The sequence below is a fragment of the Triticum aestivum genome, chromosome 6A, assembly GCF_018294505.1.
Source record: "Triticum aestivum cultivar Chinese Spring chromosome 6A, IWGSC CS RefSeq v2.1, whole genome shotgun sequence".
Taxonomy (NCBI): domain Eukaryota; kingdom Viridiplantae; phylum Streptophyta; class Magnoliopsida; order Poales; family Poaceae; genus Triticum; species Triticum aestivum.
In genome coordinates this window covers 124,691,686-124,714,747 of record NC_057809.1, presented here as the reverse complement: position 1 = coordinate 124,714,747, position 23,062 = coordinate 124,691,686, and the positions used below count along the sequence as shown (strand labels likewise).

Genomic DNA, 23,062 nt, shown 5'->3' with positions numbered 1-23,062 from the left:
ATTAAAACTTGATAGCTGTAATATTAAGTTTTTATCAACTTTCACCAAGTTTTGCTAATGCTATTTGTTTTTAGGGTTTATGTCTTATGGTTTTGGGCGCAAGATTTAAGTTTTAGTATTTGAAACTTGTTGAAATTATCCTTTATTTTTTCAAATTTTAATAGCTGAAAGTTGGCGAAGTTTATAAAATTGATGAAAACGTATTCAAGAGTGGTCTTGCATTAAAGCCCTCGTCGCAAGGGACACATATATACAACCAGAACACAAATTAAACTTTCAATTGAAAAGATATAATAGGTACAGATTTGGAAGTCAAAAGGAAAAACATGAGAGGTGGGGTGGATGTAGGTGCCAAAAGTTGTGAAAAAACTGCACACATGGACCCCAAGGGCTAAAGCACACGCAAAGACCAAAACACTTTTGAATCATGAGCCAATCTCACATATGCGTGCCCCAATTCCTCTTTTGTGGTGTGAGATAGACAATAAAGAAGTAAACATCCAAAGTGTGTATAACTCAAGTTATCCGTAGTGAGTTTGTGGTACTTGGCCATAAGCTAACTAAGAGCATCTTTAGCAGATCCTGTAAACCGCGGTACCGCAAATTTCACTTAAGAAATACTGTAAAACGATTTCACGGTTACCGCGGAAGGCACGGCAAAGCATATCCTTCGTACAATATTGCATAATTTAAACATAGAGTTTGCCACCATAGTTCGCCAGAATTTAATCACACATTCGAACACACAAACTTAAACATACTAGATAAGCCTAATCTAAAATACTCTAGTCCTTCTTGACATGGAGATAATACACGACCGTGGAGTTGGAGAGAGTGAAGGCGAGTTGCTACTCCTCCTTGGCCGCCTTGAGCCGTGCAGAGACTCCTTCTTCTCTGGCTGCGACCGCCTCCTTTGCCTCGACGAGCTCGAGCTCCGCCTCGCGGAAACACTTGGTGGTCGGCCAAAAGTGGTCCCCGATGCGGTCAAACACCCTCCACGCCCTCCGGGCGCCGCTGCGGGAGAGAGCACCGCGCTCCCTCGCCTGCACGCGGCACCATTCCTCGACTGAGGGTGGGGACGGATGGAGCTCCCAGGCTCGTCGTCGTGGCGGTCTCGCTTGTGCGGCGGTGAGCCGCCGCGCTCACCCTGTGCGTTCGGTTTATTCGGTTTACATGGTTCGGTTTATACGGTTTTTTGGTTTGTACGGTATTAATACTTCCGTAAATACGGTATGAAAATAAAATATGGTTCGATTTCGGTATATACCAAATTATTTCGGTATGGTTTCGGTATATACCATAAAAACCAAAGTTGACGCGAATTTGAAAATGACGTAATAATAATTTGCAAATTTATGATTCAAAACACATACTATTTTACACAAATAGTATATGACTATATATATAAGTATATATGCATGCATTGATTCATCTGTTGATGGTTATGGACGTGCTTAGCATTTAAAAAAGAGAAAAATGACTATGTTACAAGAAAAATTTATATGCTTAGCAGTGAATTTGACTCATGTACAAGAAAAATGACAACTTGTACGGTTGTTCATCTCAAGAAATATAAATTTATTTTTATTTCGGTTTATTCGGTTAACCGTTCGGTTTTTTGGTATATACCATAAAAACCAAAGTTTAAATCGGTATGGAAAGTTCATACCATACCGAAATCAGAAACCATAAAAATCATAAAATCGGTTCGGTTCGGTTTATTTTTGGTATGGTTTTTCGGTTTGGTTTTAAAATGCACAGAGTGACGCCGCGCCCCCCTCGGCCACCACGCCCACGACCTCCGCTCGACATTGAGGCGGTCGAAAAGGGGTTGTGCGCGCAAAAAATGGCCACCAGAGTGGGTGCATTTGGCGTCGGATAAAGAGGAATTGCGGTGGAGGAAGGTGGGGGCTTTGGCGGATAGGAACCCTAAAATGAGTCAGATCCGGTAAATATAGTGGCGGAGCTTGGGTTTTATGGGCCGCACGTATATTTTTTTTTGGGCATGGCCTTCTTCACAGGATCTGTCCAGGCCGAAATTTTAACGTTTCCTATAAATCGCCGGAATTATAAGGGCCGACGAGCTTATACGGGATCTGCTAAAGATGCTTTAAGTGTGTGACAACATATATAGCCAAAGTAGTCCATAAGTTGAGACCCGCACTTCACTTCAGAAAAAATAACTCATAGATTTGCCATGCAAACTTTGTTTAATATTGACATGCATACAAATAATATTATTTTAGTGCTTTATAGCTTGTGAACTACACTCATAATATATAAGGGCAATATATGATGATTGTCTTTTTTTTTGTTCGCTTATGGACATGTTTTATGTACACATGGCAAACACCCTAAGCACTTGGATCACATTAAACACTTGGACCTCGTCTAAAATGGAAATGTGATGGTGACGATACTTGGTCATCGTCAAGGAATGATTAATCATAATGCGTGTTATGTGGAGGAGACTGATGCGGTGCCTGGAAACCAAGTGCACAATTTGTAGGAGGCACACACGTTGTTGCACCGACGATGTCACGATTACATGATAAATGCATGGTTCCTACCAACTTCAAATCGTTCATAATTGAAAAGCGAGCAATTTCATAATCTTCATCAAAAAATGAGGAGGAAAAGTTTTCTTGAGGGTAAAAGATGAGGAGGAAAAGTTGTTACATCCAATAATTCAAATTCCATCGATTAATCTAAATCATGAAACAGGACAGGGAATCAAATTTTAAAAAATGGCATCTCATATTGATGCTGCCATTATACTATTGTGTGTATTGTATTGTATACTGGTTCCAAAGTCCAAACGTACCAGACTGTCTCGCTCCATTATTACCAGGCCGCTATTTTTTTCTTTCTCTTGTTTTGTTTTGGTTTGGTACTTTCCTTTCGCCTCGTCATTTCTCCTCACTTCCTCCTCCTCCCCACCTCCCTCTTTTGGCTTAGCCTCCACTCTTCCCATCCCCCGATCTCTCCGGGGCTGCGGCGGCGGCTGCGGCGGCGGCGGCGAAGATGGTGGGCAACGACAACTGGATCAACAGCTACCTGGACGCCATCCTCGACGCCGGCAAGTCGGCCGTCGGCGGCGACCGCCCCTCCTTGCTCCTCCGCGAGCGTGGCCACTTCTCCCCGGCCCGCTACTTCGTCGAGGAGGTCATCACCGGCTACGACGAGACCGACCTCTACAAGACATGGCTCCGGGTATGTGGCCGACGCGCAAGCACGAATCCTACCCTTTTGGATTTCTCTGCTCCGCTTCGGATTTGTTTGATCGATCTGCGGTGTGTGTCGCAGGCGAACGCGATGCGGAGCCCGCAGGAGAGGAACACGCGGCTGGAGAACATGACATGGAGGATCTGGAACCTCGCGAGGAAGAAGAAGGAGGTGAGCTCGTCTCTCTTGGGATTGTAGTAGCTTCCTTGTGCGAGGTTCTATTGGGCGATTCTGTACAGAGAACGGAAAGCTCCAGCGAGTTATTAGGTCGGTCTAGTTTTGCTCAGAAGTAGCTGAAGGCTGAAAAGAATCAAATATGTGGTGTGGTGTAGGTGATAGTTAGAAGACGGCAGATCTGTTCAGAGGAGTTGCAGTTCTCGATTGATTTATGGAGGATGCTTGGCATTCTTTTATAGTGGTAGACTTGTGGCCATTGATGATGAAATTGCACAGAAATTAGTTGCGGGTACTGAAGAAATATACTCCCTCCGTTCCTGAATATAAGTCTTTGTAGAGATTCCACTAGGTGGACTACATACAGAGCAAAATGGATGAATCTACACTTAAAATGCATCTATATACATCCATATGTGGTTCTTAATGGAATCTTTACAAAGACTTATATTTAGGAACGGAGGGAGTAGGTACTAGCATGCAAAGAATGGTGGGTGGAATTGGTGCATTTTTTCCTTGAAGCTTGAGCTATTTATAAGACAATATACTTGCCTACTACAGCTATGATACTATGCTATAATCTGATTGTCCTCGGATTTTTAATGTTACCTGTACCTTATAATTAGCATGTGAAAGGTGTCGCTTGATAATTCATGCACAGTTATGAAAATACCTTGCACAATTGTCATATTTGCTGGAAACGAAGGGAGTTCTGTGAATACATGCTAGCTGACACAACAAGACATGTTGAATCTGCGTATCCCTTTCTTAACATCTATTTTCTCTGTACCTGAAGTAGATAACTTTGCACATAATAATATAGTATACCACCAGTTTCCCAGTTAAGTTCAGTTCAGTTACAATTTTATTTTTACTTTCTGGGTAACTTCCCGATCCACTTATTTAGTTCTACTACATTTTATATCAAAGAGCACATTTTTTTAAAGTCTAATATTGGACTGTGTCCACTCTATAATTCTAGCGGTCTAGCCTCTCCTGCGTCAGTCATATATATGTTCTGATATGCAGTTAGAGAAAGAAGAAGCCTGTCGTTTGTTGAAAAGGCATCCAGAAACCGAGAAAACACGAATTGATGCTACAGCGGATATGTCTGAAGATCTCTTTGAAGGTGAAAAGGGAGAAGATGCTGGTGACCCATCTGTTGCCTATGGTGATAGCACCACAGGGGTCTCACCCAAGACAAGTTCAGTTGACAAGCTGTACATTGTATTGATCAGGTACGGAGAATATTGTTTCAGCATAACCACCAGGAGCAGATAACATGTTAATCTCTTCATAAGGCACATTCTATTATCTGATGCTGAATATAATATACTTAACCAGATAGGAGGAAGAACATTCTTCTTCCATACATTCAAAGTAACCTGTACCACAGGGAGCTCACAATGATGCACCAAGTGTTTTTTTTCTGCCTATCCATAATAACAAGGTGTTCACAACAAATCGCTTTCTTAATGAATAAAATCCTTGGAGATACATGAAGCAGCAAAACTTAATTATAGTGATACCTCTTCTTCGTGACACTCAAATGGACAAAAGCCCCTCCTGTCCCTGAGCACTATCACATTAAAGAAATAAACTGCAAGGGATTGTCTTGCTTTGATAATTGATACCCTGATTCTAAAGATTACCTTTAAACCGAGGTGGTGAGGTGTAATGTTTGTGCATTGCATTCATGTATCCACTCTGGGTATTCACATATCTGAATTATTGTGTTATGAAATAGTCTGGTCGCGAAGGACGACCCTTTTCCACTCTGCACATCTTCATTCTTTAGGAAAGAGCGGAAACAATTTTTAACTCGTATCTTGTTTCTACATATAAATTTTGTTTATATTTTTATATTGCTAATGAATTTCTGCAGCTGTGCTGGCTTTTAGGCTGTAAATCTGCACTAGAGCTAGGATTGCAAGAATTAATGTTTTATCAATTCATCACGTGCTTAGGCGTCAGGGCGGTTGGTGCTCGCCTTACCACCTTATAAACAATGCCTTGAAGAACTTCACACTCTGACAGAATAAATTTAGTTTCACCGCTTTATAATCCATCCTTTAGACTCAGAACCGATGGCATGGTTCTTTGTCAGCTGTGCAACTGTCAAATGAAGTGACATACATGTTTGTGTTGAATTGTAATGTATGTTAACCATTCATGTTTTGTGCTGCAGTCTCCATGGTCTTGTCCGTGGTGAGAATATGGAGCTAGGCCGAGATTCAGATACTGGTGGCCAGGTAATATGTTTGCACGCCTAAGTAGTACACATGATTGATTGATTGCTTGCATGATTGCAGTTGCACATAGTGGTCCAGTTAGTACATTATCTTGTATTAACTCGCATCTCAAATTGAACTTGGTACAGTATATGAATATCACAGATATTCCCAACCTTTTACAGTGCAGAGTTTACTCTAGTGTGTATCCTAAGGAGAGTTGCTTTTGTAGCCTGGATTCGTCTTCTCCTGCGTTTAAATAGGCTCTAGATAACATCTGATGCTTGTTTTCCAGTTGCATTTAAGGCCCACTGGATCGAGGGCTTGATGTTTTTCTTTTTTTTTCTTTTTGTGTTTAAATAGGTTCTTGGTAAAATTCAAACTTGCACTAACCTTCTCATCACACCCCCATCCTGTTTTCCCCCTTACATATGGGGCCTACATTCTCTATTTCATGTTTCAAGTACATAATTTTTTTATATACCATTTTGTAGGTCAAATATGTGGTTGAATTTGCTAAAGCATTGAGTTCGTCTCCTGGAGTTTACCGGGTTGATTTGCTGACAAGACAAATTTTGGCACCAAATTTTGATCGTAGTTATGGTGAACCTGCAGAAATGTTGGTTTCAACAACCTTTAAAAATTCCAAACAGGAAAAGGGAGAGAACAGTGGTGGATACATCATTCGGATACCATTTGGACCAAGAGATATGTACCTGACTAAAGAACGTCTATGGCCTTTCATTCAAGAATTTGTTGATGGTGCACTCAGCCATATTGTGCGGATGTCAAAAACAATTGGTGAAGAAATCGGCTGTGGGCATCCAGTCTGGCCTGCTGTGATTCATGGGCATTACGCCAGCGCGGGAATAGCTGCTACCCTGTTATCAGGAGCACTTAACCTGCCTATGGCATTTACAGGACATTTCCTTGGGAAAGATAAACTGGAAGGGCTTCTCAAGCAAGGGCGACAATCAAGGGAAGAAATAAATATGACATACAAAATAATGCGCCGAATCGAGGCGGAGGAATTGTCTCTTGATGCATCTGAAATTGTTATTGCTAGTACTAGGCAAGAGATAGAAGAGCAGTGGAACTTGTATGATGGTTTTGAGGTCATACTTGCAAGGAAGCTTCGAGCAAGAGTCAAGCGTGGTGCTAACTGCTATGGGCGTTATATGCCTCGTATGGTTGTGAGTACACAATCCCCCCCCCCCCCCCCCCATCCCCCCATCCCTCGCAATAGTTTCTAATTATGGCAACTGTATTTGTAGTTTAAGGTATTATCACGGGCTTTAGTTTTTACTTTGCACGCATCGTCTATTACAATTCCTTAACATACATATTTTCCCATTCCTGGCTGTGCAGATAATTCCTCCTGGTGTTGAATTTGGTCATATAATTCATGATTTCGATATAGATGGTGAAGAAGAAAATCATGGCCCAGCCTCTGAGGATCCGCCTATCTGGTCTCAGGTCACTTTTACTAGTGTAACCTTTGTTCAGTAATTATTGAAGAATGATTGTTTGTTCCTGTTAAGCTTGTATTTCTAAGTACTGATAATTCATGCATGTCCAACTGATGGCAGATAATGCGCTTCTTTACAAATCCTCGGAAGCCTATGATTTTGGCTGTTGCCCGTCCATATCCTGAAAAGAATATAACAACACTTGTAAAGGCATTTGGTGAGTGCCGCCCACTGAGGGAGCTCGCAAATCTCGTAAGATTGGACCTGATCATCTTGATTTTATGTGGTTTGTTTCCTTATATGTAGTTTCTGAATGATACTATCCTTCGTTGTGTAAACTTCTAATTTTGCATTGTAGACACTAATAATGGGTAACCGTGAGGCTATTTCAAAGATGCACAACACGAGTGCTTCTGTCTTGACATCTGTGCTTACACTAATAGACGAATACGATTTGTATGGTCAAGTGGCATACCCCAAGCATCACAAGCACTCTGAAGTTCCTGACATTTACTGTTTAGCCACAAGAACTAAGGTATGTTGTTCATGACGCAACATGAATACACTTGTGCTAGCTTGGTCATGCTTCTTTCATGTTCCCTCCGCATTACTTATATTCACTTATTTATTATGTCTTCTTTCATGCCTGTGGATATACATAAATGAGAAAGTTTTCAAATAAAATGAAGAGTGGATTCTTGATTTAATGATCTGAAACTGTTTTATTTATTTATTTATGGTATAGTGTGGTAGAGTTCATTGTTGCTTCTGTTATTGTCCTGGTTACATGGATGCTGATCATCTATTCTTCAGGGGGCTTTTGTTAACGTGGCTTATTTTGAACAATTTGGTGTTACCTTGATAGAGGTCAGAATTAGAGACTCTAATTTCATGTTGCAGCAATTAACTTTTCAGTTTCCTAATTAGAACCAGTATTTTATATCCATGAGTAGGCCGCTATGAATGGTTTGCCTGTTATTGCTACAAAAAATGGAGCTCCTGTTGAAATTCATCAGGTACGTGGGCCTTACACTTACGTTGTGCCATGCTATTAACGTAAACAAAAATGCATCAACCCATTTCAAGCGGGCATCACTGTGTCCGCTCTCTGGTCGTTTCTTATGCAGGTGCTCAACAATGGTCTCCTTGTCGATCCACATGATCAGAATGCCATTGCAGATGCACTGTATAAACTTCTTTCCGAGAAGCAACTTTGGTCAAGATGCAGAGAAAATGGACTAAAAAATATTCACCAATTTTCCTGGCCTGAACATTGCAAGAATCACCTGTCAAGGATATTGACTCTTGGCATGAGATCTCCTGCTGTCGGTAGCGAAGAGGAAAGGAGTAAGGCACCTATATCAGGAAGGAAGCATATCATTGTTATTTCTGTAGACTCTGTTAACAAGGAGAATCTAGTGCGGATCATCAGAAATGCGATTGAGGCCGCACATACAGAAAACACACCGGCTTCAACTGGTTTCGTGCTGTCAACTTCGCTAACAATATCAGAGATATGTTCACTGCTAGTATCTGTAGGCATGCATCCTGCTGGTTTTGATGCTTTCATCTGCAACAGTGGGAGTAGCATTTACTATCCTTCATATTCTGGTAATACGCCAAGCAATTCCAAGGTTACCCATGTAATAGATCGAAATCATCAATCACATATTGAGTATCGTTGGGGAGGAGAAGGTCTAAGAAAGTATCTTGTGAAATGGGCTACTTCAGTGGTTGAAAGAAAGGGAAGAATTGAAAGGCAAATGATTTTTGAAGATTCAGAACACTCTTCTACATATTGTCTTGCATTTAAAGTGGTCAATCCAAATCATGTAGGCTTTACATTTTCCCTAATCTTTTACTTCGTGGATCGCCTTAGCTGTGCTTAATATTTTGTGGAAGTTCCTTCACAATGTCTCTAATGTGGTGTTCTCTCTCCCTTCATCTAGCTGCCTCCCCTAAAGGAGTTGAGGAAGTTGATGAGAATCCAGTCGCTCCGTTGTAATGCGCTGTATAACCACAGCGCTACCAGACTGTCTGTAACTCCTATTCATGCGTCACGTTCTCAGGCAATAAGGTTTGTCATTTTCTTTTGCTGATTATTTGTCTCCATTTATCAGTTTACCTTGTCACCATATCATAATTTCTTATTCAGAACAGTAAGCGCGTGTTTGCAATAGGAGAACACTAAATGGCAAGTTCTTTCAATACAAATGCGGATTAGGCCCGCTTTTGGTTGTAGTTTTATTTGTACCCAATCTTTATGAAAGGGTGTGTGTTTGCATACCAATTTTCATCAATTAGAGAACAGGGAGTATATAGGATATTTCCCCTCTTAAAATCGAAAAAAAGGTATAGCATTCCCTCTGAAATTAGCAATGCCAGGAATCTTATATTAACTACTCCCTCTGTAAACAAATGCAGTGACCTAAAACGTCTAACATTTGTTTACAGAGGGAGTATTTAAAGCAAGATGATATTTGGAACAGATGGCTAATATCAGTTGTCTTCCCCCCCCTTAAGCAGTTGGCCACCTGCCGTGCCTGTAAAGTGTAAACTATCTTAATCCTGCTGATTGAACTTTTTGTTTCTCAAGGTACTTGTTTGTACGGTGGGGGATAGAGTTGCCAAATATCGTGGTCATGGTTGGTGAAAGTGGTGATTCCGATTACGAAGAGCTGCTAGGGGGTCTCCACAGGACCATAATCCTGAAGGGCGACTTCAACATTGCTGCAAACAGAATCCACACAGTCCGGAGATACCCCTTGCAGGATGTCGTTGCACTGGACAGCTCCAACATCATCGAAGTCCAGGGTTGCACTACAGAGGACATCAAGTCTGCCCTGCGTCAGATTGGTGTGCCGACACAATAACATCTTTGCGCGCACCACACGAAAAGGAAGAAGAAAAGGAGAGGAAGAACGAGCCAAACCGAGCGCCACTATTTCCATACCTGATGGGAATGTCGATTTTGTTTGTAGATTGTAGAGTGTGGGTGTGGTATATTCTCGAGCTGTGAATAACTTCCACCTTTTGTTTGTACTATTCACAAATTTTGAAGTGGACAATATCGATAAATGTAGTGGGAAAACAAATGTGAGCAGAAAAGTCATTTGGGAACTGAGATGCCCCGAAAATACAGACAAGGCGGGAGCCTAAATGGATTAACTCTGTCTACTCGTTTTACTGGCCGTCTTCTGATTTATGTTCTTAAAAAGAACCTTCAAGTGTTCTATACAAAATTTATACTATTCAAATGTTGGTTTCCCAATTGTGCTTGCTGTACTATTTCCTGTTCACCTGCAGCAGCTATTGTGTTAGGGCCCTTGCCTAACCAGCCCACCTACAGGGGCCTGTCCTTGGGCCAACACAGGTGCCTGGTGGCCAGCTGCAAGGCCAACACAGGTGCCTGGTTCAGATTTTTTTTTTCAAAACTATGATATATTTTATAGCATTTTCGGAAACTATAGCATGATTTTCTTAAAAATCAAAAGTAGTAGCCCGTTGGCCATTTCTGGGCCGAAGTAGGACTTCGGCCACAGCTAGGCCGAAGTGGAGTTTTCGGCCATCTCTTGGCCGAAGTAGGACTTTTCGGCCACGTATAGGCCGAAGTAGGACTTTTTGGTCAAGTCTTGGCCGAAATAGACTTTTTGGTCAAGTCTAGGCCGAAAAGTACTTTTTGGTCTCATGTAGGCCGAAGTTGCACGGCTCATACAATACACTGAAGTGTATTTTCTCGCCACCCGTTTCCTGCCAACCCCTTCCCGCCATATGTTTCCGCCACCCGTTTCCCGCCAACCCCTTCCCGCCAATCCCTTCCCGCCTTATTTTCCCGCCAACCCCTTCCCGCCAATCCCTTCCCGCCTTATTTTCCCGCCAACCCTTTCTCGCCATACCGCAGTTATTCTTTCCCGCCATTTTCTCCTTTGTATCTATAAAACCCCCTTCAGGCGGAGGTGGATAAGCATTCCAGTGTAGTGTAGTCGAGATGTCCCATTATCCATTCAATTGTAGTTTTCACGTTGAGATGAGCAGCACTCTGCTGAGTCTAGCTACCGATTTCAGGATGGACAATAGGATAGTTCGATGGGACGAACTCACCGGTAGTGACACCATAATGAATGAGTTGGCTCATGAATTACGTAGGTCTGGGTGGCCTGAAAGGACCTATGAGGAGGTACGTAAAGAACTTTTTAGGTTGCATGAAAGGTGGAAGAAGGTGGTGGAGCCGAAGAGTGAAACTTTCAGAAGGACTGCAGAAAAGCATCCATTTTTATGGACTGAGGAGAGCGAGGACGACGATGATATCTTCATGCCGCCGCTTCCGGGTTCTGCATCGTCGAAGGGCAAGAGTTCTGCATCGTCCAAAGGAAAGAGTTCTGCATCCTCGAAGGGCAAGAGTTCTGCATCGACCAAGGGCAAGAGTTTTGCACCGACGAAGGGCAAGAGGACCGCATCGTCGAAGGGCAAGAGGGTTGCATCAACGGAGGATGACGATGATGACTTCATGTAGTATGTAAGATGTATTCCAGTTGTACCGCTTCATTCAGATGTATTTGCATTATTAGTTTGTATTGTATTATTGTAGGGCATTATGTTCTATCTGAATTTCATTTTGTAGTATGTAAGATGTATTGCACAAGTTCAGCCGCACCGTTTAATTCAGATGTACTTGTATCTTAATTATCGGTTGTTGTCTATTTGGAAATGTAACTGGAATAAGAATGCGAATTAATAGTAATATGTCTCTCGCATACATAAAACAATATATGTCTCCTGATCACATAGAAGCAAGTGCGATAGTAACACATACATGAAGCATGACTTATACATAAATACTGACACACAGCTGCGAATAGTCTGAAACTAACATAGATAATGAGTCATAGATAGATAGATAAGCATATCACTGCGGGGGACGACGACGAGTCTGGGTCTTCCTCGGGCGAGGACCGGAAGGCGATAAGCGCCGAGGCGGTGGACGAGGCTCGCGATAACCACGACCATAGTTAACCTCGTCTGTCAGTCTGTGTCTCCTGCGTCGGTGGTGGTGGTGGAGTGTGAAATACTGTTTGCGAGAAGCCATAAATGTTTGTAGCTTGGTCATCATCCTCGCGGTTGCCCTTAAAGTACGAAGCACCACCACTAAGGATCGGTGACTGCTCTGAATGCATGAACGGTTGCGACTGGTTGCCGCCTGCGGTAAAGTAAAACATGTAAAATTGATACAAATGCATGAACGAAGCACCACCAGTAAGCATCAGTGACTGCTTAGAATGCAAGAACAATTACTACACTGTTCAAAAGAATGTAGTGAGTAGTGTTACCTAGATTCATTTGCTGATGCCAGTAAGTGCTCCCTAGCTGTGAAGGAGGTGGCTCATGCCAGGAAGAGCTCCCTGGCTGTGAAGGAGGTGACTCATGCCAGGAAGAGCTCCCTGGCTGTGAAGGAGGTGGTCTCCTTCAGTATGCCCAGGAGACGGACAACATTATCATATGAGTCGAAGAACGTCCCAAACCTTTCCTCCATAGCCTTCTGCTAGCCCTCCAAGCCTTCCCATAAGGAATGACATAATTCCATCTGACCTTCGCTGCTGTCTGGATGTGTTTTGCTTCCATATCTTTCTTCTCTACTATCTCAGTATACATGAGTTGCGCAATGGGACTTGAAGTCAGGTTCGGATGCTTCACCAGCAGGTTCTTCCTCACACAATTATGTGGGACGACAATGGTGACAACCCAGTGGATGTCATACTTCGGCACGTGCCCGTGCACCTTCCCAGGACAACTTGCTTCAACACATTTCACGGTATAGTCTGTTGGACTTGATATGTGTGTCCAAAAACCCTCTGAGTAGACATAGCCCACTTTATCACCGCATACTTTAATTTTTTCTTTGTATCAAACATAGCCTCTATCTGTACTTGGTTCAGATTATACTGGCATGGAGTCTCATGGCCATCGTTGACCGTAAGGCCGGTGGATATGTCCTGCTCCCATGCAGAAGGAATCGGTACCTCCACTTTATCCTCAGAATTTTCAGAATCCAGTTCCTCCACCAATCCATCCTCGTCCTCTTCCTCCATCATCCTCTGCATTTCATCCCCTTCCTCATCCCCATCAGCAAAACTACAACCAGCTAATATTATCGACCGGCTACTCTGCCCAGTATCAGGACCACAAACATTGTGTGGCACATAGTCTGACTCTTTCTCGGGTTGGCTAGCATCCACATCTTGTGGCTGTGACCCGGATAAAACAATCTCGTTAGCCACTTCACTGCCTTGGCCGTGTTCATACCCCCTGTGGAGTTGTACGGCATTCTCCTCCTTCGGCACAGGTTGCACAAGTGCATATGGGTGGATTCTTCGGTCTCGGCAGCGTCTTAACAGGGACAACCAATGTTGGCTCCTATCTACCGGCATCAACTCCCACTTGACATTTTTACAAGATTTGGTCCACAATGCATGAATACTGACGGAACATACTTCAGGATCCAGCGCGAAACTAGTTGTCAACCAGTACTTCAATTGTCTAATGTCCAGTCTGTCCGGGTCTGCTAGTGTCATGACGTCATTTTAAACTCGCTAAGATCAACTCCCAACTCATTATATCGAACATTACCAGTTCCGTAGTAAACAGTCAAATTTACTGATTCAGACATTTTCACCTGTCAGACATTGTCATCTTCTCATTAATCACAACGAACACTAATATTACCCGCTACACTAACTACGCGCTAGAATGCCACCACAAACATATTAACACTAACTAATAAACTATGCAATTTAGAGAAAATTTGTGACGCCATGGTTATACCTTGGAAGCGTGCGTCTCTTCCGGTCAGCGGCACCGGACAACGGCAGCGCCGCCCACTCGACGACCGGAGGTTCAACTCCGGTCACCCCCAAGCTGCTGCTCCTTCTCACCACCTCCTCCTCCACAGCTGCTGCTCCTCCTCACCACCACCTCCTTCCCAACCGCACCTCCTCCACCCCACCATGGCTCCTCCCCCAAGCGCACAAAAAACTATCCCATAACAAAAAAACACCATAGGCCGGTGGAGAATGCTATGATCTATCTATTCTGTGCCTTGGTTGTGAAAATGAGTGCAAATTGGAGGAGATCAGGGAGGAGACGCGAGCTCTACAGAGAAGAACGAGAGGAACGAGAAAGAACAGAGGCGAGCACGAGGAGGAAGGTGACGACGCGGATTGGCCTTATCCAGACCTTTTCGGTCTAGGCCTGGCCGAAAAGCTTTTCGGCTGCGGGCTGGCCGAAAACGGCCCATTTCGGTCTAGGCTTGGCCGAAGCTACTATTTTCGGCCCACCCCCACCCGACGACACCTCTTCGGCCCAACTGAGGCTCATTTCGGCCTACTGCTGGACGAAATACCCTTTTCGGCCAAGTTCCGGCCGAAAACTACCACTTCGGCCACAACAAGGCCGACAGGGTCATATTTTTGATATTTTGGCAATGGGTACTATAGTTTCCGAATTAGCTATAAAAAAAGTGATAGTTTTGAAAAAAATCCCTGGTTCATCCCTGTTCTTCCTTTTGGTGTAACTCCTCCTGTAATTGCTACGCCGCTGCTACAATTCCTACGGTGAAGTGACTAATCGAGAGAGATCAAATTCCTCTGGTGAAGTGACTAATAGAGAGAGATCATAACATGCTCTTATCATAGGGAACGTATCTGGTGCACCGGGGCAATTCGTGGTACCGGTGCACCGCACCCCGTTACACATTAAAAAATGTTTGAAAAAATCCAAAAAAATTTAGTGCATTTACACAACATCAATGTATGTTGTCACAAAAATTAAAATCAAAATTCAAAACAATACTCAAAATACAAAAATAACAAATTTGACGTCAATATGCTAATGGGCCAAAACTGCAGCCCAATTTATGTTACATACTATTCAGTGTCGAATTTGTCATTTTTGTATCTTGAGCAATGTTTAGAATTTTGATTTAAAATTTTGTGACAACGTATATTGATGTTGTGTCAATGCACTAATTTTTTTTGAATTTTTTCGAACATATTTTAATGTGCAATGGGCGACCGGTGCACCGGTAACACCAATTGCCCCGGTGCACCAAATACATCCCCTCTTATCATATGGTATCATAGGCCAGGCACCACTCCTTCCCTTGCTCTGCTGCAGTTCATGGAGACCAAGCGTCTTTGTCAAGATCGTCTACATCTGGAAGCCATGGATCCATCTATCAAGGAGTACTTCGAGCGGTTCAAAGCCACGCTTGATGGCTTCCTCGTCGACCTCCGCAACAACACGAACGCCATCAGGCCCAAGACCGCCAAGCTTGACGACCTGGTCGCTCGACGCCGCTCGGTGAGGAAGGACTCGATCTGGCTGCTTCCTCCACTACCACAACCCCAACCCCAACGGATACCCTGGTCGTGCCCCATAGCCGCCTCGTTGGTGGTGGCTCTTGCCACATCATCGACCACTAGCGCGGTCCTCTTTGGCCGCGACGACAAGTTCATCAGCATCGCCGCCCCTCCAGTCCTTCCCGACACGTTTTACATAGAAATAATGTTGCACCCATGCGTTACAAAAGAATATAAAAATGCATGTGTTCGGTTCACTAAGGTAGTGTCATGCGTGGTAAATTCCCACACATGAATACAAGACTGCTAGTTTTAGCTTGACTTGAGGTCAACTCTAGGTTCACATGCGGCGAGAAAATGTGGATGCATGTGTACCCCCGAGCATGACTTTTATTAATGTGGAAGAAGTGAATAGCTTTGTTTTCTGTAGTATTACATTTTAGTTTGGTTTTTATTTTATTTTTGTACATCTAGCATCACTTTCAATGTGGAACATGAGTGCAATAATTATTTTATTATGATTTTTCATGGTTGTTATTTTGTCATACCTGTTTACGGATGTGAATTTCGTACCAAGCTTTTGAGACCAGGAAGGGGGTTGGTACAAAAACGTTTTCATGTCAGAGAATGTGTGTTAGGGTCGATAGCCCGTTGGTGAGAGAGCAAATCAAACATCACCCGGTCGTTCATTTCTAAAGTTGTAATTAATTCTAGATAGTCTGTTTGTTTCTAAGATTAGGAAGATATCTCTTATGATTTACTTTAGACTCAATTGATATGTCCACAAAACAAAAGGTATAAATAACTAGTATAGCTTTATGAGAAAGCAAATGGCGTGTCATTTGTTGATTCTGGTGCGGTGCTGTGAGGCATGGGCGGCGGCATAGATGCCCTCCCCTAAAAGTGTGACAAGTAGAATTGTTCTGTCATAACCGAATGCCATATCACTTGAAATTGAGTTATTGTACTAGGAGATGGGTCAAAATCAAGAGTTACTATACTAGGGGATAGTGTAGCCTCACTAACATAAGATAAACATACTCATATGTGGAGGAACATGTACAATACTTCTAATTGTGGTACACTAAAACAAAAGGCATCGTTGCGGGAGAATGTTTTCCCATTTGTTTTCAAAACTGGTTTCTCCCTAGTAAAATGACTATAATTCACTAATAAAAGTCCTTATCAACCAAGCGAACAATGCCTGTTGGGCTGATATAGCAACGCTGCTTATTCAAAACAAATTATGTCGTCACGACATAAAAGTAAGTCACGTGCTTTCCATATAGAAGTATTCCGCTCCTACATTATTGATGTCTAATACAGCGGAGTACATTGATGACATGGTTCAAATGGCTTAAAAACAGAATATTGAAATCAGATGTGAACACCATGATTGAAAGAAGGTGAACAAATGAAAGTAATCAATACACTGTTTTCTTTTTGTTTTTATAAAGGAGAGGCCTCCCGGATTTCCACTAGAGCGCAGGTGTGCGGCGGGGTAATGTGGGGGTCCCGCTTTCCTCATATGATGGTTTCTTCATGGCTCGTCGACACAAGCGACACCTGATGCACGATGGGGATCACCAAAAAATGTAAACTAGCAATCTATTAATCATGCCGAAAAGAAATATTACATCCATAGTCTCCAGTAAGGAAATTATCTAATGATGTGAGTAAACCTGCAATGTAGAAGCTCTCGTATGCAAACATAGTCCCCCCTGGTGTTTCTCCCATGATCTTGGTGGATGTCTTCCTTTGGTAATCAACTTCATATACCCCGTCAACAGCACGAATGATGATAACTTTCCTGTCCTCCATGACACACACAATTCGGCCTCGTGGCCTATGATGATTTATGATGTGATCATCTTGGATGGGTATGATGGAAAGCAAAGGGATGGTATAGTTCATGGCCCAGGAAGATCCTTCACCGATGCCTCCAACCCTGGACCAAATCTCGAGCACTGAAGTGTTCAGAACTGCCAAGCCAAGAACATCATCGTCTAATGGCACAACGTGGATGTGGCGTCAGAATTTAAGAGATGGCATTGCTTCGGGCAACTCGATAGGGTGGAGCAGATTCTCAGCCATGTCGAAGGCAATGAGGAAGTTATTAGTCAAATTCCAATACAAAACATCACCGATCAACGTGCTTGGGCGGAAATCAACCAGGCCGTTGAACCAAACATGAGCTTCCGGGATATTCCAAGCCTGGGTTACTGACGACCACCTTCTTACCCTAATTTCGCGGCCGGTGTTCACAATCCAGACAACAACCCACGGTGAAGAGTGACAATTTCCATGGTGGTGGTGGGCGACACATACCACTGTGCCGTGGACGTAGGTCAGTTCGGTGTGGGGGCGTGTTAATGTCTGCTCGCCAGTGATTGGATCCCACACTAAGAGCATATGTATGGCCCCTGCAAGCAGCAAAACCTTACCATGGCGGCAAGCAAGAACCTCCCAGTGGCTCGTGGAGAGAGTGGGGAGGCGGTTGTCTGGATACAAGATGGGCAGGGTGAATCGAGGGACACCGACAACACCTAGATGTTGATCAAAAGGGAGGAAACGATCTGAGCTAGAGAGGTTGGTGAAAAAACCCATGAGTGGTGTTATTCCGTGATGCTCCATCAGCGTCCTCAGGAACTTGCTAGTCTTGACAATGGAGCGCCACGCCCTGCACATGGCTGCTATCCTTGCAATGGTGACAGGATGTGGTGAAACCAGCACGAGGATGTTCCAAGTTATGTCATCGGGGATTTGAGACCATGAAGCGAGAGGGAGAGACACAGAGTCCATGCTTCTGCCATGTGAAAAAGGGTTAGGAGAACATTAGTAATTAATGAGAAGGCAATCTAACTCGCCGCATGACGATATTGAAATAGTGGTTTCTTCCAATGGTGATTTCTTCGTTATAGTAATTAACAATAAGTCAATAGGTTAATACCTGACGATGGAGCCACATAACGAGCTCTTCACTTCGAGAACTTCTGTACAACATGGAGGCACCAATGAACAATTAGTGGGAGTAGTGTGTGTTGTTCTTACAGGAGAGCACATGTTCTTAGCCAAATACCTCCTCCATCCCAAAATAAGTGTCTTAGACTTAGTACAGCTTTAGTACAAAGTTGTACCAAGTCCAAGACAGTTATTTTGGGACGGATGGATTAGATGTTCAAATTATGGAAGCATGTAAACACATAGAAGAAATGGGAGAGATGAAATATAAATGCTACATGTAAAGGAAGAATTTGAGTTTGCACATTGTCTCCGTAACCTTTAACATTTTTAAAGTGCACTCTAGCTGGTTCTTTGTATAATATCAACCAGTTTTAGTAAAGCTTGTTTTAAGAAGATTTTTTTGTTAATAATCTGATCAGGTATACATTTACAAAAAAAATCATGTTTCGATTAAAAGAAAGTTGAACTAGTTTTGTAGATAACCATGTTTGACTTTATGTTGATGTAGGTTGTCAGATGTGGAAAATGGATTGGCCTAAGAAGTAGGATCAAGGTTGTTGAGGATAACATAAACACGTTTATTCAAATATATGTAATAGTTGTTTTCCAAAAACTTGGTTTTGGGGTTTTACGAGAATCAGTTCTAAATATCATCAAGTTAGTTAGAAAAAGACTAAACAACCACTTATGGTTGTTTGGACAACAAATTCGATTGCTAGAGCTACAAGTTGGCAACCAACACGCCAAGCAATGCAAGGGAATGCGGGAGGTGTCTAGTCAACCCACCATGTATGCACCAGGACCCCTCGACACAGAAGGAGATTGATGCCATTGTATACATGGAGGATGAAGCTAAGGAGTACCATGGCACTACCCCTAGCCTCCACCATCGAACCCACTATGCAAAAGAAGACGTAAGATTTCGAAGAGGTAACTCAGTCATGGTCTGTCACACACTCTACGATTACTAGCACGATGACCCAGGGCTTCACCCAACTATTACAATTACATTTTTATATGCATTCATTACTTTTATAATGTTAGTTTATATTAGTCATATGATATTCATGGTTTTCTCTATATTATTCATGGTTTTTCTCTATATTGACTGCACACACAAGTTTCCTGCCAAGCTCATACATGCAATTTGGGACTAGTATACATGAAATGAATCGAGCACGTTCACTACTCACTTAGCTAGGCTTACAATTAGTCGATCATGACACATACATACCTCGGTGCCTTCCGAAAGTGCTCGAGAGCTTGCACGCCCCACCCTAGTATCTAGCTTGGTTCAGAATGATGCTGGGTTTGCAATGGTCTTCGATGTCGCAAGTACAAAGGGACATAGGGAAGTAATGGTCCCCACTTGAATGGTGGGATCTTAATTCAACAAGTTATGGGACTTCGGGCGCCTCACTCGAGGATCTAGCGAGGGTCGAAATGGAGCTCGGGAGGCTCGATTGTGCCATTAAACACACATTTTGTGGTCCCACTATATAACACAATAGATTCTGAGAATGACTAACCAATTCTATGCATGCGAGCAAAACTCTCAACATAACAATGAAAAGTTTTGAATAACAATCCAAAGGCTACATCGCAAAAAGACCAATTGTTCCTAGTGGGAAAAGACTAAACTTGCTCCAGCACAAGTATCAAACGTTTTTTCACCAACATATTTACATGTTGCACATCAAACTTACCAACATGAAAACCAAAGATCCTAGTAGGACACATCCAAAGCCACTCCAACACAGCAAGCAAATGATTTTAGAACTAACATGTTTATGTTTCATACAACAAAAAAGGAAATGACAAAGCACACACTACGAAAGGATCAATACAACGGCCTCAAAGACTCCAAAGAGGCCCGAGTTATGGCACTAAAACCCTGGACCTTAACGAAGACCGTGGCATCTTTCTCCCATCATGCCACTATCTTACTCCTTTATGTCCTCGTAGGGGAAGAAGCTAGCATCTATGTGGAGATGGCATCTGGAGCAACATTCTTATCCAACATCATCATCAGAGTTGTGGCGAAAGCAATATAAAATGGTGGCAGACACTTCACCAGATGAATAACCCAGTTGGGAATATCCGATATCTCCTTAGTTGCATGCTCAAACTTAGCTAATGATCGGGGCTTAACCCCAATCGTCTCACCGAACGATCTTAACCCCTATTAGTTTTGGGTCATATCTAGTATTATGAGTTGGTACAACTCACTTAGGTACCGCTCATGCAACACGCATAGAAACAATGCTTTATCCCTAGATGTCCAGTCAAATGATGCGCCTCAACGCATTTTGGGGAGAGCTAGCTAGCTCTGGGTTCAAATTTATTTCATCCCTAACCACAACTCACCCAATAACATGATTATTGATGGGAAGGGAACCCTAATAATTGATAACATGCATCCAAGGTTGACAAGGACTTGCAAGTTCAAGGTTTGTTCCTCATGGATCAACTCCTTTGACCTTGCATAACTTATCGCGAAGCCACTCAGCCTCCTCCCCATATTTTTCCACAGATGCTTGGAGGTCATTGCAGACTGACTCCGCCATCTCCTAATGCCTCACTCATGGCACGCGAGCTCTTTCGACTTTTTGACCATCGTGTCCACCTCAAGACGTGCAAACTTGGCACGCTCCTCCGTTGGGCACAAGCCATGCACGCAGAGATTCACCCGCTAAATATGCTTGGGTTGCTCCAAGGCAGAGGTGTTCAACCCCTCATTGTGAGGGTCAGCAACACCCTGTATGGACCATAAATCTACTCATCCAAAGTAAAGCAGAATCCAGAAAAGCCAAGAAGGTAAATGATGAGTAAGGCAAACCTGCATGGCCTTAATTGCATCCTGTAGGTAGAACTTGATAGCCCACAACCTCGCCAGGGATGGAGGACTGACAACCTCCGTGAGGGGGGCAATCTATCGACAGATGAATTCACCAGTGACATGGACATCATTCATCTACCAGTTCGTAGGTCTATGATGAAAACTTCCATCTCCCTGATGAACTCGTGATCAACCACATGCATAGTCCAATCATCTAACCTGGAGCAGTCGTCCCATCGGACACGATGACCATCGCGCCGTTGGTTTTGTGCCATTATGGCTCCAAGAATTACATGTTTTCACCTCGATGATGTCCTTGTTCTTACATGTTGGTGTTCACCTTGATAAAGCACAAAAAAGATGATGACATAATTCCAGATCCAGAAGTATCCCAAGAAAACCCTCACACGAGTGTACAAAGGGAGAAAGAAAGACCACCGAATTTGGGGTTAGATGGTAAGACATGATTCTACAAAATGCAACACTGAAAGAAGGAGGGACAATGAAAAATTCACAACGCATAGCATGTCATCGAGGAGGATCACCGTTGTAGCACCTTCAGGCGTGAGGAGACCACCCATTGAGAAGGCCACCCCTCGAAACAACATCCCCTCATCGAACATAATGAATAGTTCCATGAGAACCAAAGACGATGACCAACCGCAAGTAAGGACAGTGTTGGCCTCTCCCGACGCAAGCAAGGACACCAATATGATCAAAAGTGCACTTGCAATGTAGCACAATAGTTGGCAGCTACGTGCTAAGGGCTCTCAATTACAGCAAAGTCGGGGGCAGTGCTCTGGGAGGTCATGTCAAAGTATGGAGAGGGAAATGAGGAGGATGGCTCAAGGAATTGGGGACAAAGTATGAAGGAAGCAAGGTAACCCAACAAGGAATGGGGAATTAAAATATAAATCCTACACACCATGCATCCTCGAAAGCCAAACCAATAAGAGATAAAGGTGCGGTGTGAATCAAGGCGATGAGGGATGCAACACAAAGATTCGTATCACATCACCATCCATAATTCGCTGCCCCCCTATAGGGTATGCCACATGGCAGCCGATCAGACCACCCACATGGCCACACGGAGGGAACAACTTCATCGGGCCTGATCAACACCAAACAAGTTGCCCACCGACTTCAAATGGGGCAAACGGCTTGGGCAATACGCCCACGACCGCATTTTGAATATTGATAGGGGGTTATCGAGGGGAAGTGGTTTCACTGTATTCTCATCCATGCATACCGTAACTTGAGTTGTAGTGCATGATACGAGGGGCTCATTCCTATGAGGCCAGTGTTGGGGAACATAGTAATTTCAAAAAATTTACCACGCACACGCAAGATCATGGTGATGCATAGCAACGAGAAGGGGAGAGTGTGATCTACGTACCCTTGTAGATCGACAACGGAAGCGTTTGGTTGATGTAGTCGTACGTCTCCACGGCCCGACCGATCAAGCACCGAAACTACGGCACCTCCGAGTTCTAGCACACGTTCAGCTCGATGACGATCCCCGGACTCCGATCCAGCAAAGTGTCGGGGAAGAGTTCCGTCAGCACGACGACGTGGTGACGATCTTGATGTACTACCGTCGCAGGGCTTCGCCTAAGCACCGCTACAATATTATCGAGGACTATGGTGGAAGGGGGCACCGCACACGGCTAAGAATATGATCACGTGGATCAACTTGTGTGTTAAGGGGTGCCCCCTGCCCCCGTATATAAAGGATCAAGGGGAGGAGGTCGGCCGGCCTCTATGGCGTGCCAAGGAGGAGTCCTCCTCCTAGTAGGAGTAGGACTC

General features: G+C 43.5%; 1 protein-coding gene across 1 annotated transcript; it reads left to right on the top strand.

The window, feature by feature from the left end:
- Positions 1-2,901: 2,901 nt before the first annotated feature.
- On the top strand, positions 2,902-10,285 carry LOC542958 (probable sucrose-phosphate synthase 2). The gene is made up of 13 exons (XM_044552243.1): positions 2,902-3,213; positions 3,307-3,396; positions 4,429-4,637; positions 5,588-5,651; positions 6,125-6,823; positions 6,999-7,106; positions 7,220-7,351; positions 7,458-7,634; positions 7,913-7,966; positions 8,053-8,115; positions 8,227-8,931; positions 9,049-9,176; positions 9,696-10,285. The coding sequence occupies exons 1-13, from the start codon at positions 3,025-3,027 to the stop codon at positions 9,970-9,972; spliced, it is 2,895 nt and encodes a 964-aa protein (XP_044408178.1). The 5' UTR covers positions 2,902-3,024; the 3' UTR covers positions 9,973-10,285.
- The last annotated feature ends 12,777 nt before the right edge of the window (positions 10,286-23,062 follow it).